The sequence below is a fragment of the Pogoniulus pusillus genome, chromosome 1 (assembly GCF_015220805.1).
Source record: "Pogoniulus pusillus isolate bPogPus1 chromosome 1, bPogPus1.pri, whole genome shotgun sequence".
Taxonomy (NCBI): domain Eukaryota; kingdom Metazoa; phylum Chordata; class Aves; order Piciformes; family Lybiidae; genus Pogoniulus; species Pogoniulus pusillus.
The window spans coordinates 33,767,037-33,783,062 of NC_087264.1; the positions used below are offsets into that span (position 1 = coordinate 33,767,037).

At 40.0% G+C, this 16,026-nt stretch overlaps 1 protein-coding gene across 1 annotated transcript in view; it reads left to right on the forward strand.

Annotated features, from left to right (window-relative positions):
• DPH6 (diphthamine biosynthesis 6) overlaps positions 1-16,026 on the forward strand; it is a 191,006-nt gene that overhangs the window by 43,995 nt on the left and 130,985 nt on the right. The window contains exons 6-7 of the mRNA XM_064147998.1: positions 8,378-8,439; positions 11,817-11,911. Of these exons, the coding sequence (XP_064004068.1) occupies positions 8,378-8,439; positions 11,817-11,911 (157 nt within the window). The remainder of the gene's footprint in view (positions 1-8,377; positions 8,440-11,816; positions 11,912-16,026) is intronic.

A 16,026-nucleotide genomic window follows, 5' to 3' on the forward strand; every position in this document is an offset into this window, starting at 1 on the left:
CTGGATGTTAGGAGGAAGTTCTTCCCAGAGGGAGTGATTGGCATTGGGATGGGCTGCCCAGGGAGGTGGTGGAGTCACCGTCCCTGGAGGTGTTCAAGAAAAGACTGGATGAGGCATTTAGTGCCATAGTCTAGTTGACTGGATAGGGCTGGGTGCTAGGTTGGACTGGATGCTCCTGGAGGTCTCTTCCAACCTGGTTGATTCTATGATTCAATGATTCTGTGATTCAGTGTTGTCTGCTTAAACTTCCTGTGAGCAAACCACAACGTAACAGAGAAAAGCAGAATGTATTTATATTTTTTTACTATGTTTTAGGATACAAAATGTTAATATGAAGTAAAAGTTAACAAATTATATGGCTGAAAAGGTCATAATGCCTGAGTAATTTAACCTGTATTTAATTCTTTCACGAAGGGGACATGGAAAAGATGGAAAGCAATTATCCTGCAGAAGTCATTACATTAATTTTGTGATTTTGTTTGTTTGTTTGCTTTGTCCTAGTTTGATTTACAGTAAAGCTGCACATTCCCTCAGTTACACAAAGCAGTGTGATTCAGTAGTGTTTCCCTCGCTTTTGGAAGGCCAGTTATAAACACATTGTTTTCTGCTACAAAGTTCTGCTTGGAAATCAGGATCTTTTTTTGAAGGGCTAGTTTCCCAGCCAGCTAAAGTACATTTGATGTTAGTTTTTTCCATAAAATGGAATGCTTTCATTGCTTAAGATGACATGAAAGAAAACCACAAGTCCACAGAGAATATATAACTTGCTTTTCCCCATCAGAAGTACCTTTAAAAGAAAATATATGATTTAAATAATAGATAAAACTGTTTCACAAGTAGGCATCATTGATGACCTGTCTCATGCCTGAGGCAAGATAAGATTGCCTTTTGTATTCTGCAGTCTTAAAAACCTTTAAACTGCTCTAGTAAGTGCACAAAGAGTGCTTTGTGGACTGTCCATTGAAAGCGCAAATACCATAAATACTTGGAGATAGCAATTAGATAGAAAATCCAGTTGTGTTTTTTTTTCCCTTTCTTTTGGCTACAGGTAAAAGAAAGATCTTATCAGAGTCAATTTCTCACCTGCCTCAGGCAGATGTAATTAGATGTAAGCAAATTTAATGGAGCTTGTGTGCTCTGGGGCCATTCTGTAATGCTTTAATAATTGCATGCCTTATTAAAGTGGATTTAAGGTATGAAGGCTGTTTAACATATCAAGTGGCAAAGAAGATAAGATACAGTTTAACTTTTTGCCTCTTACATTAATAATCGAAGCTAAACTGCAATGAAAATATTTAAAATAAGAGATATCAGAGTCTGAAGGGTAATGCATTGATGCTACATTGCACAGATGTGAATGTGAGAAGCAAATCTGTCACCTGAGCTCGGCATTCATCAGCTCTGGCATACTCCTACACCTGCCTCATCCTGTTCTCCATTAACTTAGTGCCAGTATTGGCATGGTAAAAGGCTGTCACTTTATGTAGAAAACACACAATTATGCTAGTAAATGAAGAGTGTTTTAGTGCATTTCCCTAAGCCCACCATTACAAATTAATACCATCAGCTGTGCCAGTTTTCTGTCTTTCCGAATGGGCTACCAATTGCTCTCAGTGACATGCAAAAGAACTATTGTTAGCAAGCCTTCATCACATGCCTTCTGTTGGTCTATAAGTAGATCAGCTTCCTTTCCTTCAGAGTGTGTTTTTCAGAGGCTTGGTTGGTGAGAGAAGAACATTACATGAGCTAGCAGCAAACCTGAGCTATCAAAAAAACCCAAACTTCTTATGCAGGTTTATCTTCAGTGCCATTTGCTGACAAAGATGCCTGTACGTTGCATGACACTTTTAAGTTTGAAATCTACCCTTTCCTAAGTGGAAATCCCAGAAAGTTAGAGGTTACTCAGTAATAACTAAAACAGAAGCAGTTATTGAGTGTTTTTAACATGTGTGTGCCTGAAATACCAGTTGTATCCATTGCTCATGTGAAACTGTAATATTATATCCTGAAGCCTGAGAGAGTTGGGGTTGTTCAGTTTGAGAGGAGAAGGCTCTGATGAGACTTTATTGTGACCTTCCAGTATCTGAAAGGGGCCTACAAGAAAACTGTGAGGAACTTTTTAGGGTGTCAGGTAGTGGTAGGACTAGGGGGGAATGGATACAAGCTAGAGGAGAGGAAATGTAGATTGGATGTTAGGAAGTTCTTCACTGTGAGGGTGGTGAGACACTGGAACAGGTTGCCCAGGGAGGTGGCAGAAGCCTCATGCCTGGAGGTCTTTAAGGCCAGGCTGAATATGACTCTAGACAATTTGATCTACTGGAAGGTGTCCTTGCCCATGGCAAGGGGATTAGAACTAGATCTTTGAGGTCCCTTCCAACCCTGAAAGTTTTGTGATTCTGTGAAGTACAATTTGGGATCAAGTGAGTTTTGTCAGTGCACATCATCTGTGTGTTGGAACAGGCTGCCCAGGGAGGTCGTGGATATGCTCTTCTCTGGAGGTGTTGAAGGCCCACTTGGATGAGGCCTTGAGCAACCCTGAAGGTGTCCTGGTCATGGCAGGGTGGTTGGAACTAGCTAATCGAGCAGTCGATTAGGATCTTTCCAGAAATTTTATTGGATGTTATACTGCTCTCCATCATCAGTAGTTATCTTGATGCCTGACATCCATAATGATGGCACTTACTACTCAACAATGCTGCTGAAGGGGTCAGGAAAAAGAAGTAAACTTTCAGTTTACTGAAGTAAACTTAATCACATAATGGCTTAGGTTGCAAGAGACCATAGAGCTCATCCACTCCAACCTATCCGTCATGGGCAGGGACACCTCTCAACTAGACTCAGCTGCTCAAGGCCTCATCCAACCTGGCCTTGAACACCCCCAGGGAAGAGGCAGCCACAGCCTCCCTGGGCAGCCTACTGCAGAGTCCCACCACCAGGTTCCCATTTTTTTCTCCAAAGCCTGTGCTAATTGTTTTTAACCTTATTTTATGGAAGAAGTCAGAGAGGATCACAGGATATTAGGGGTTGGAAAGGACCTTTATAGAGTCCAATCCCTGCCAGAGCAGAGCAGGATGAAGATGCACTTTTTGAACAGAAAGTTTGGTTAGTTGGGAAAGGACAGATCTTTATCCCTATATTATCAACAGGTAAAAGTTAACATATAGGAGTATGTGTGATAGTAATTCCTTCACAATATATGTCTTGAGATAAGAGGCTCACTATAGCCTTCAGAAGAACTTTATGTACCACCAGAGCTCTGGACAACTTGTTCTAGTTGAGGATGTCTCTGCTGACTGCAGGAGGGCTTGGACTAAGTGACCTATGGAAGTCCCTTCTAGACCAAACTATTCTGCAATCCTATGATTCTGCGATTCTATGATTTCTTAAAACCAATAATTGTAATCAGCATTTTGCTAAGAAGTAAAAATGGATTTAATTCATTTTTATATGTTAAGATATTCTTTAAAATCCAGACTTTTAAATTTCTGAACATATGCTTAAAAAAATGAACATGTTCTTGTTAGTAAGGTAAGGCTTTGGAATGTGCATTTTATTAGCTGAATATAATGCCATAAAAATGGAGCTTGATTTTTCTAATGGTCTAGATAAATGCCAAGTAATACCAAGTGGTTACCCTTCAGGTGAGGCTTTTGCTACAATAATAGATGTGTACAAAATGAGCCATTTGAATGACAGTTCTTGTGTGTAGGTTAACAGGAGAGAAATGCCTTTTGGTGTTGTTCTTTGGTACTTTTCTTTTTTTTGCTACAAAGCAGAGCCCTGAATTTTTAACTCAGCTTTTGACATTGATGCAGTTCTCTTCAGTGGTTAGCTTGTGGCTCTACCTGAGAGGGTCTGCAGCCATTGCTGATATCTGCAGGGAGGAGCTCTGCTCCTGTCAGTGGATTTATCAGGAATTACAGAGGGAATAGGAATTACTTTGAAGTGATTATATCATTTGTTCTATCACGTACTGATTTTACATTCAAACTAGGCCACAATACTGGAGATAAGAGCCCAATTTGTTTCCCTGAATGCTGTTAGAAACACCTCCTGAGATGTTTCTGTCATCATGTACTGGTCTATCTTAAAGAAATACAGGCCCACTTGCTGTCTTGATGGCACGTAATAAATTGACCGATGTAGTTCAGTTGGGGAGTTAAAAATGCATTGAAAATAATGGAGCATAACATTCTAGGGTTAACATTTATCCATAGATGATGCAGTTAAATAAAACAGGCATTAACTTCAAGGTCAGTCAGTAAAGTAATAAAAATGAATATTTTAATTGAATTGTAATTGCTTCCCATCGATACACGCAAGTTAAATAAAATAGATGTCAGTGCTGCAAATTATAGTTCCCTTCCTAATTAACTTCTTAATTCTGCATATAGTCACCCAGACCCTGGACCTTGTTGTTGGTTTATCCACCCATCCAGCTTTCTTCACATTTTCTTTAACAAAGGAAAAATCTGGAGAACATGGTTAAATGGAATGTCCCAAGAATTTACAATACATTGGGGGTTGGGTTTTTTTTAGTCCAACTCACTTTAAGAATCTGAATCCATCTACTTCTTTGTTTAAAGGAAAACGTAACCCAACAGAAGTATAGATTGATATTAACTGGTTTGTAAGTATGATTATAGATATTTGATTCTGCTGATGGTAGCAGTAGAATCACAGAATCACAGAATGTTAGGAACTGGAAGGGATCTTGAAAGATCAACTAGTCCAACCCCCCAGCTTCATCTGTACATGTGTACCATTAGAGATCTGGATTGCTGGTTCTGCAAATTACAGCTGGCACTGCTTCTTGATACCCTTGCAGATGGTCTCTGTCCAGTCACAATACAAGCCTCCTGGAAACTAGAGGAAATAATATTTTAGGCTTTTACTGAGTGGCAGAAAGGGTACATTACACTTTCACAGTTTTTTATGTAGGTGTGGGATCTTACTACAAAGCTTACCCATACCATTGTCTATGTATACATAGACAATATACTTTCTATTTTGTATCCCACTGGTTTGTGTTCATTAGGGGGCAGAAGAGTAGGTACATCCCACTTGATATCAAAGTTGGGAAAGCAGTAATATGAATCTGACAGCTTTTCACATGTTTAGAATCACAGAATCATAGTGGTTAGAGGGGACCTCCAAAGGTCATCTAGTCTAGCAGGGACATCCTGCGCTAAGTCAGATCGCTCAGAGCCTTGTTGAGCCTGACTGTGAGTAACTCCAGAGATGGGGCTTCAACTACCTCCCTGGACAACCTATTCCAGTCTTCCACCACCCTTATCATAGAATCATAGAATCAACCAGGTTGGAAGAGACCTCCAAGATCATCCAGTCCAACCTAGCACCCAGCCCTAGCCAGTCAACTAGGCCATGGCGCTAAGTGCCTCATCCAGTCTTTTCTTGAAGATCTCCAGGGACGGTGACTCCACCACCTCTCTGGGCAGCCCATTCCAATGGCAAATCACTCTCTCTGGGAAGAGCTTCCTCCTAACATCCAGCCTATACCTACCCCAGCACAACTTGAGACTGTGTCCCCTTGTTCTATTGCTGGTTGCCTGGGAGAAGAGGCCAACCTCCACCTGGCTACAACCTCCCTTCAGGTAGAACTTGTTCCTAACATCCAATCTAAATCTCATTTTAAACCATTTCGCCTCACCCTGTCACTGCAGTCCTTTGCGAACAGTCCCTCTGCAGCCTTTTTGTAGCTCCCTTCAGGTACTGGAAGGCTGCTAACTGTGTCTCTTGTTTTCAGTTTAATTGAACCAGTTTGTTATTATCAAGGCGAGGAGTTGCTTTTCTTAGAAATGTAGTTATGTTAATGAATAATGTTAATGTAAATGTGGGAAATTAGTACTGTAATGTGGTACTTGTTATTATTCATTAATTTCAAGGGAAAAAACTTCTTTAGCCTACTGTCTTTCCTCTTAATATCAGGGACTTAATGCTAAGCTGGTATAAGGTGGAAGACATCACCAGAATCATTGGAACTATTGAAGTGGAACAAAGATACTTCAAAATGATTTCCACAAGTATAAATTATCATTATCTTGTATCTCCTAACACACATTTTTAGTCTGTTAATAAAGAGCAGTAAGCCAGTACCTAGAGAAGAAGAAGGAGGGAAAATCTTCGAGTCCTCTTTCACTTGAATTATTAAGCAATTTTTAAAGTGTTCCCCTAGATATGGAATTTTTAATATGCTTTAATGAAATATTTAAAAACTTTATTAATGCTTTGAGATCTCGTTCACTTGTTTTAGTTTCCCAAGAATCTGAATATAGCAAGACCCTGATTGTAAAAATTAAGAAGCATATCAGCTGTTTGAACTCAGCAACGACTTCATATAAGTAGTATAACACACATTTATTTAACAGCTTTCGTCATCAACAAACTGAAGTACTTTGCAAGGTACGTACTTCAGAAATTGCTTCTAAATGGAGTAATTCTGGTGACAGCTCTTTAATGATACCCATTATTGTATAAAGCAGCAGAGTAGGAAAAAATAGGCAAGGATTGTGTTCAGTACAAAAAATGCAATTAAGAGTAGTAAAAAATGGGATCAGTGAAAACTTCCCAGTGTTCCTTCACTTTCAGAAAGCTTTTTTGTATTGTTTTGTTTTTCTTATTTACTTCATAAGCTAAGGCCTGTTCATAAATCATAGAAATCATCCAATTGGAAGAGACCTCAAAGATCACCCAGTCCAACACTTGACCCTGCACTGAAGGGTTAACTCTAAACCATATCCCTAAGCACCAGGTCCACACAGTACTTAAACACCTGCAGAGATGGTGACTCCATCACTGTCAATGTTTGAGAAGGCTTTCAGTGAATAAATATTTTCTAGCATCCAGCCTGAACCTCCCTAGCTGCAGCTTGGAACTGGTTCCTCTGGTCCTGCTCCTTGACACTGAGGAGCAGAGGCTGTCCCCTCCTCACTCCCACCTCCGTTCAGGCAGCCATAGAGAGTGGTGAGGTCTCCCCTCACCCTCCTCTTCTCCAACCTGAGCACCCCCAGCTCCCTCAGATGCTCCCTACAGGCAATGTGCTGCAGACCCTTCACAAGCCTCATTGTCCTTCTCTGAACACACTCCAGCACCTAAATTGCTCTCACATCCAACTAGGATATTTGTTTGGCTGAAGAAGTTACCATCTCTTGAAACAGTTATTGCTGAGTATTTTGTATCCCAGTTCTGATTTCTGTCAATTACTGGATTTATTCCTGTGAAGTGTCCATTTTGTAGCTATGAGATGGCAAAACTCATAAAGTCAAAACACTGAAACAGGAACACAAAGGGGCATGATAAAGGAATTAGCAAATGTTAATAAGGAAAATAAATCAAAATGTAGAGATCGCAGAGTCAAAAGAAGCAGCAACCAAGACATTCTGTAACTCTGAATTTTCTTTATATTTCCATTGTTTGCAATTCGTACCTTTTTTTTTCCTGTGGGTTATACACACAGAATGTGATTTAGTGAAAAGGTTTTTAACATCAAAAAAATCTGTGATCCTTCTAGTAATCTGCAGGAGCAGGAAATTGCCTTGTATTTTACTTTAATAGGTATCTAGGAGGTAACTTCAGACTCAGGGGTAATTTCTGTGTAGCACCTTTGTTACCATAGACACACATATTTATTTCACTGAGCAGTGAAATTCCAAAGACAGGTAAGTAACAGATTTTGCAGTTGACTTGCAGTGAAAAAATAATCAGCCTAATTTTCCACAAGCATAGTGATCAGGTACCCCAATGGTATAAGAGAAAGTATTAACCAGCTGTATTTTCTGTAGGATAGAAATCGTTTTACATACAGTGGGACTCATTTCTAAGGTGAACATAGAATCATAGATTGGTTTGGGTTGGAAGGGACCACTAAAGGACATCTAATCCAATGCCTCTGTAGTCAGCAGGGATGTCCTCCACTAGATGAGGTTGTTCAGAGCCTTGTCCAGCCTGACATTGGATAGCCCCAGGGAGGAGTCTCAACGACCTCCCTGGGCACCCCATGCCAGTGTTCCACCACCCTCATGATGCATAACTTGTTCCTACTGGATATCTAATTCTGCTATTCATCCATTTCAAACCATTGTCCTTCATCCTATCACTGCAGGCTTTTGCAAACAATCCCTCTGCCATCTTCTTGCAGGTCCCCTTCAGGTACTGGCAGGCTTCTATTAGGTCACTTCAGAGCCTTCTCTTCTCCAGGCTGATCAACCCCAGCTCCCTCAGCCTGTCCTCATAGCATTATCTTCCAACCCCTGGATGATTTGCATGGCTCTCATCTGGAACTTGCTCCAATATCAAAAAAGAAAATATAAACTAAGCCTTTCTTGATGTCCTTCAATATTTCTTTATTTTTTTTAAGGTTTAGATCCAGATGAGCATCTAGGAAAAACTCTGGATGAAATGGAGCCTTACCTTTTGAAGGTGAGCATTACTTAAAGGATACTGATACAGGTAAAGTCACAGGTAAAAAGTAACACAGGCAGAAATTCAGTAAAATTAGCTTAATCTGTAATTACTTAGTTACTTTAAAGGTTTAGGTGCTAACCCAAGGCTTGTCTTTGTAGACAGAAAGTAAGTCTCTGATGTGCACTTTCAGTATGAAAAACATTCTTTCTGGAGATACTGCACAAATTGCTGCCAATATCTTTCTAACAAACCAGAGGAAGCAAACCTCAAAACTAAGGGAACTCTAGCTCATACTTCAGTGTGATAAAACTAAATAACTGTATGCAGCTTAGACTCTCTCAGCCATGAGTGGTATTGATGAAACCATAGGTGATGCAGAGCTTCGTAGAATGATTTGGGTTGGAAGGGATCTCCAAAGGAATCCCCTCTGCAGTGAGCAAGAATGTGCTCCTCTACAAGTTGCTCAGAGCCTTGTGAAGCCTGCCTTTGAATAACTCCAGGCATGGCCCCTGGAAACTTGTTCCAGTGTTCCTCCACCCTTATGCTGAAGAACAACATCCAGTATAAATCTGCTCTTCTCTCATTCCAAACCACTGCTCCTCATCCTATCACTGCAGGTCTTTGCAAATAGTCCCTCTATAACTTTCCTGTAGTCCACTTCACGTACTGGCAGGCTGCTGTTAGGTCTGTCCTGAGTCTTCTCTTCTCCAGGCTAAACAACCACAGCACCCTCAGCCTGTCCTCATAGCTTCCCCACAGATGTCTCCATCTGAATGTTTGCTACCATTTTTTACACAGACTGACTTCATTAAGGCCTTTCAAAAATGGAGTAAGAGACTTATTCCAGAGGATGTATTTAATTCTGTGCAACAGGTTACAGTCATCAAAGCAGGGAAGTGCCTACAGGCACAGCCATTGGACTTGTTTTAAGAGAATTATTTCACTAGGAGGTCAAAAAAAAGGAAGAAAAAGACCAGATTTTGTACATAAGTCTTCTTTGAATTTGAGGTAGAAGCATCAAACATCAAGCAAAGTACAGTTTGATACTAACAGCTCTGAAAGTGTGTTTATACATGTTGTCTGTGACAAAGCCAGTTGAAAGAGGGGAGATTTAGATGAGATGCGAAGAATCTCTTCACCGTGAGGGCAGTAAGACAGTGAAACAACCTGTGCAGTGAAACCATATATGTCCCCTCCCTGGCAGTGTTCAGGGATAGATTGATGGGACTTTCAGCAACTTAGTCTAGTTGAAGGTATCCCTGCTCATGGCTGGAAATAGATTATCAAGGTCACTTTTAACCCAAATCATCCTATAAAAATTGCTAGTAATTATTCTAGGTATTGATGTTTGCAAACAGAGCTACCAGTTTTTAAAGGGACTTAGAAGCAGTCACTCCTTGTAATCACTGTGGAAAGGTTACACAGTTAGAAAGAGCTCTTCTGACTTTGTTAATTTTTTTTAGGAGTTTTGGTTTTGTTGTTTTGTTTTGTGTTTCAATGGATACTATGAGAAGAAGGATAAAAAGGTTTTGACTTACTGTTTTGTAGGTTGTCCATTCTTGTTGCATCAACGTTAATTATTCTTGATGCATTTGTCCTATGGAAACCTTGTTGCTGTGGCTGACAGATGGAGTTCTCTTTTTTGTCAGGAGTGTAATTTTTTAATGAGCACTTGATTAAAGGTTTGCTTCTGCTCCTTTTCTTTAAAAGACTATGTAAAAGGAAAACACAAAAAATACACCTCTCATACCAAGACATTGAAAAAATTACTTAACCTATTTTCCAAGAGATTTAAATTTTACATCACCAGACAACTAAACAGTCAGGTGCAGGATTACCAAGGTACTATTTTCGCAGAGCATTTGTACTTTTCTCCAAAATAAAAGGTGAAAAGGGTTCAGGCCTTTCATTTGATTGATTTTTAAATATAAGATGTGGTCTTCAATTTTAGGAAAGCAGTCCCAGGTCCATGTCTTCCATTTTCTTCTTTCACACTGAAAAACATTTGTTATTTTTTAATTTACTTTTTGCTAAGGTGATGGCTCAAGCTCTAAACAGTATTTGAGGCTTTAAAAGAAAGACAACTCTGAAAGAGAACTCTAAAGTAATGCGAACTATACATCCAGCCTCAAAAATAAAAACACAGTATCAGTAGAATCTATCAAACAGACTTGCTACACAAATATTCTAGTAACCACATTAAAAGATTGAACTTGCAATGAGTATAAATAACTCAGACTCATCCTTGCCTAAAAATAGGCAATGGATGTGGATTATTTTCTACCTCGCCATGGCAGACTTTATCTAGCCATCTCCTACATGTTAGAGCTGCATTGCTACTTTGTCTGCAGAAGCAGCATGGGTGGGCATCTTTTCCTCTAAGGAAAATCATAAGGGGGTTAAATAAATATTCCCAGTAGTAACATTGATGTTGGCAATGAAGTTGAGGACTGCAGCTCTGCTTCTTGTGAACTACTTGAAGCAGTATGTTAATGCTTGCTTAATGTGAAGAAAAAAAAACCAGACAGAACTTGGCTTGAAGCTGCTAGTGCTGGGACACTCTAGAAAGTGATACAATCTGCTGATGACAAGATGAATTTCTCCTGCAGAAAAAGGGAGGTTGTCCTCATGTTCAGGCATAGTTAATGTGCTCGGTTGCTACCTATCATTGCAGTACATTAATACAGAATTACAGCGAGCTGTTCAGTGGTTGTGCCCTCCTTAAGCCAGCAGAACTTTGGTTCTTGCACCACAGCTGCTCATTTAGAAAAAAAGAAGTAGCTCAGATAGTTTTGAATGTGTTGGTTTATGGAATTCTGCATTTTAGTGGGATACTCAGAGCTTCAGGAATATTCATAACTGGCCATGTTGATTTAGAAAGCATGTTTAATGCAATTTATAAAGAAAACAGCATGTTGCCATCTTTTTTATCTTACTTTAGCATTTTGCTTTTGTGTCAGGAAATTCTCATTGATTCTAGTTATCAGAGTTTTTTGAAACAATGGATCTTTACCAAAATAGAGGATGCAGCTGTGGAGTCTGCAGCCAAAAATTGTGTTTACCTCTGTGTGAAATGCTACTTCTTGTGTTGACTTACAGTGCAAGCTTCTCACAGAAATGAACTACCTATGCTAAAGAAAGATAGAGTCTGAAACTGAGGAAGGGCTAGGAATTAATTCATTTATCTGACTGTTACAGTGCCAGTTCTACTTCAAATATCACAGTGGTGATTTTTAGAGCATTGTAGTGTGCTTTGAAATAAATCAAAAGCTATCTGTATGATTTGTAGAGGGTCTCGGTCTTTTGAAAGTGCACACAGAAGTTTTCAGCAAAGCGTTTAACAGAGTGCTTTAATATAATACTGATCTATTTTAATCTCCCTTTTGTGTTAGCTTTCTGAGAAATACGGAGTCCATGCTTGTGGAGAAGGTGGAGAATATGAAACATTCACACTGGACTGCCCTCTGTTTAAGAAGAAAATAGTTGTGTAAGGAACGGTTTCTTCTCTTTCTTCTATTAAAGCAATGGGAGCATACTCACATTTTGCTTGAGGCAACTTCTGTTGACAGAGGTAAAACACGTCCTGTAAGTTCTCAAACACTCACTTTGTTTAACACTGGCAAAGTCCTCTAAAAACCTAAATCAATAGATGACAAGATGGGGCCTTCATAGAGGGCTATAAACTTTTTAGACATTTGCACTTTGGTTTACTTGCTGATTATAGCCTGCAGTAAAACTGGTACCTACACACTGACACTTTTATCCTTTCATGAAGTGCGAATTGCCTGTAATATTTATCTTTCATTACAGCTACATTTGATAAACTGCCACATCAGTAGCCTGTGGGTTCCATTAGCCATGTGTGTGTTTGTGTCTGTTTTAAGTTTAGAAGTTTCAAATGATAGTGAGAAACAGTTTTCTTTAATTATTAGAGGATATTTTAAATACAAGCTTTGAATGAATCCAGATAATTTACACTGAGGAGCTTATTCCTTTGCCATAAATTGCTGAAATCTCTGCGGTGGGATGTGGAAAATATTTGTGTCTTGATGTAAGCTTCTTGTTTGCCTATTAAATAGATAAGGCTGCTTGCTTTGAGTGATATATTTTGACTGCTGTTCTTTTTCTTAGCCAGATAAATAGAGTAGTAATCATGGCTCGGTGATAGTCATTTCAGGGCAGGTTAGGATTATGGAGCACATAGACATGATTAAGGCTTTTGTGGTGAAGTTCTGTTTGTTTCAGTTTTCTGTCAGACTGGAATCTGTACAAGCAGCAGAGGGCTGACTGGAAGACATCGTCTCTGTAGTGAACTTAAAAGTTTGATAATTTGATTCTGGGAATGCTTCCATGCAGGAGAGCAATGGATTTCTTTAGTAGGAAGGAGATTCCAAATTTACCTTTGATGCCAAAATGAGTGGGCTGGTTGCCTGGTGCCCACCAAGCTGCTATCCTCTTCAAGACAGGGTGAGAAAAAAACATAGAATCATAGAATGGTTTGGGTTGGAAGGGACCTCTGAGGTCATCCAGTCCAACCCCTCTGCTGTCAACAGGGACATCCTCCACTAGATCAGGTTGATCAGAGCCTTGTACATTCTGACCTTGAATAGCTTCAGAGGTCGGCCTCAACTACCGTCCTGGGCAACCTGTTCCAATGTTCCACCACCCCTATGGTAAAGAATTTCTTCCTAACATCCAATCTGAAGCTACTCTTCCCTCATTTCAAACCATTGTCCCTCATCCTATCACTGCAGGCCTTTGCAGACAGTCCCTCTGCAGTTGAGGGCTCCAGAGCTGAACACAGTACTCCAGGTGAGGTCTCACCAGAGCAGAGCAGAAGAATCCCCTCTCTCCATCTCTGGCCACACCATTTTTGATGCAGCCCAGGCTGCCACTGGCCTTCTGGGCTGCAAGCTCACACCATTGGGTCGTGTCCAGCTTCTTATCCACAAGCACCCCCAAGTCTTTTTCTGCAGGACTGCTCTCAGTTTCATCATCTGTCAGCCTGAATTGAGATCTGGGATTGCCCCAGTCTAGGTGCTTAGCCTCTATTCTGCTGCACTTTTATCTGCATGCTCCAATTCACAAGTAGGATTTCTTCTTTTAGAGTTGCTTTTATGAATTAGAGATGCTCTTTAAATTCAACAGCACATACATTTGTGTTTTTCCTTTCTGTTAGAAGCTTTTCTGTTACTTTAAAGTAGTTAATACATCATTGAAAAGTGTCAGATTTCCCTATTCTAGAACTTGAAGAGCAAGTGAGAAGTGTTTATTGAGCATATCTTCAGACACCGAGGATACTCAGATACAAGGAACTAACAGAACCTTGATGGCTGTTTTTTATTATTTCTAATGAAAATTGCTTTTACTAAAGAGTTCTGAAGTTACCTTCTACTGACTTCTGTTAGGATTAGAAGACACCGTGGTCATCTGAAAACACCAGGGGTGTGATTGTACCGCTGTGCTTGGCAATGGTGAGGGCTTGAGTACTGGATTCAGTTTTGTGGCCCTCATTGCATCAAAGTCATTGAGGTCCTGGTGCAGTGAAGCTGGTGAATGGTCTGGACAACAGGTCTTCTGAGAAACATCTGAGGGAACTGGGATTGTTTAGCCTGGAGAAAAAAAGGCTGAGGGGACATCTAATCATTATCTCAACTACCTGAAAGGATATTGTTGTGAGGGTGTGTTGGTTTCTTTTTCTTAGTAGCAAGTGATGGGACAAGAGGAAACAGCTTCAAGTTGCACTATGGAAGGTTTAGACTGGATTTTATAAGAAATATCTTCACTGAAAGATTTCTCAAGCACCAGTGTAGGCTTCTCAGGGAGGTGGTTGAATCCCTGTCCCTGGAGGTGTTTAAAAGATGCAAAGATGCAGTGCTAAGGGACGTGGTTTAGCACCAGACTTGGCAGAGTTAGATAACAATGGGACTCTTAAAAGTCTTTTCCATATGAAAAAGTTCTGTGATTCTATGAATTATTTTACTCTTAAGGGCTGAGCTTTAAGATACCTTACAGGAATAAGTGATACTTTAATTATAAAAAATCTTTCTACTGTCTGAAAAATTAAGTTAAAGGTTTATATATGAAAATACTTTATAAGTTTACTGACAGGGAAGTGGTAAAGGTGTTTATCATTAGAGTGCAATGTAATGATGTTGGTTCTCTTTGGAGTTCTGTTATTTTAAACCACAAACCACATGTTATAGAGCAGAGAATTTTATTGAAATGTTAATTTTACATGTTCATTAAGTCAGTGGAATCTGGCCAAGACTTCAACTGTTTCCAGTTTGCATGGTTTTTATGTGGTATTACTAGAAATCTATCTCATCTCATCTCACTGACTACTGTGAAGGTATCAAGGGCACTGTGGTTTCAAGAAAATTTCCTTTGTCTCCTACTATAAGCCTTATTTCTAACAATTTTCACTTTTTTTTTGTACTGCATCTCAGTTTCTCTCATCTTTTCTTTCAGTTTCTCACCTTCTAATGTTTGTTTCCTAGAGCTACCTCTTCCTTCAGTAGTAAAACCTTGCAGATGGATATAACAGATAGTGGCTCTTGTGAGTCAAAGTGTGACAAATTGTGTCTGTGAAAATGAAAATTAACTCATTTGAATAAGCACACAGGAAGTTTATCATTGTTACCAACACATTTGGCATGAAAAAATTGTGTCTGGTAGTCTTCAGTATCAGCTGCAAGATGGTCAAATCAGGCAGTTTCTCAGCATGAGGCTTTGCTGGGGCTGTTGAACCTGGAGAAGGGAAGGTGCTGAGCCTTCCAGTGCCTGAAGGGAGCCTCTGAGAAAGCTGGGAAGGGACTTTTTGCGAGGGGTTGTAGTGGTAGGATGAGAGGCAATGGATTGAAGCTTGAGGAGGGTAGATTTAGACTAGATAGTAGGATGGAATCCTTTGCAGTGGAGGTGGTGAGACACTGGAACAAGTTGCCCAGGGAAGTCGTGGATGCCTCCTCCCTGAGGCTGGTCAAAGCCATCTTGGATGAGGCCTTGAGCAATCTGGGCTAGTGAGAGATGTCCCTGCCTGTGGCAGGGAGGTTGAGACTTGGTGGTCTTTAAGGTCCCTCCTAACCCAAACCATTCTATGATTCTACGAATACTAAACCCCGGAGTTTTAATCAAGAAGAATGGACTTCTAAAAAACCCCCTGTTCTGAAATTAAAAGATTGATTTGCATATTAGTGTCTAGAATATTAAATACCATAGTCTACGGATAACTGAGTGTCTCAATACTGGTCTGGAAGAGTGGGACAATAATGGAAGGTTGGTGAAAAGGATTGTAAACACTGCAGGGACCTGCAGCTGAGGTGTTTAAAACACATATTTCATACTAATTGTTTTCTGACCTTGTTGGGCGAGTAGAATATTTCTGTTTAGGCAGCACAGTTTTGTGATAGACTTAGCAGCACCCTGTTGAACACAGTTGAGATTCCGGCCCTGCTTTGGGAAAGATAAAAGCACAGCAGGAAATTATGTCTGTGCAAATTATAGAATGGTTTGGGTTGGAAGACACCTCCAAAGGTTGTCTAGTCCAACTCCCCTGCAGTCAGCAGGGACATCATCCAAGAGATAAGGTTGCTCAGAGCCTCG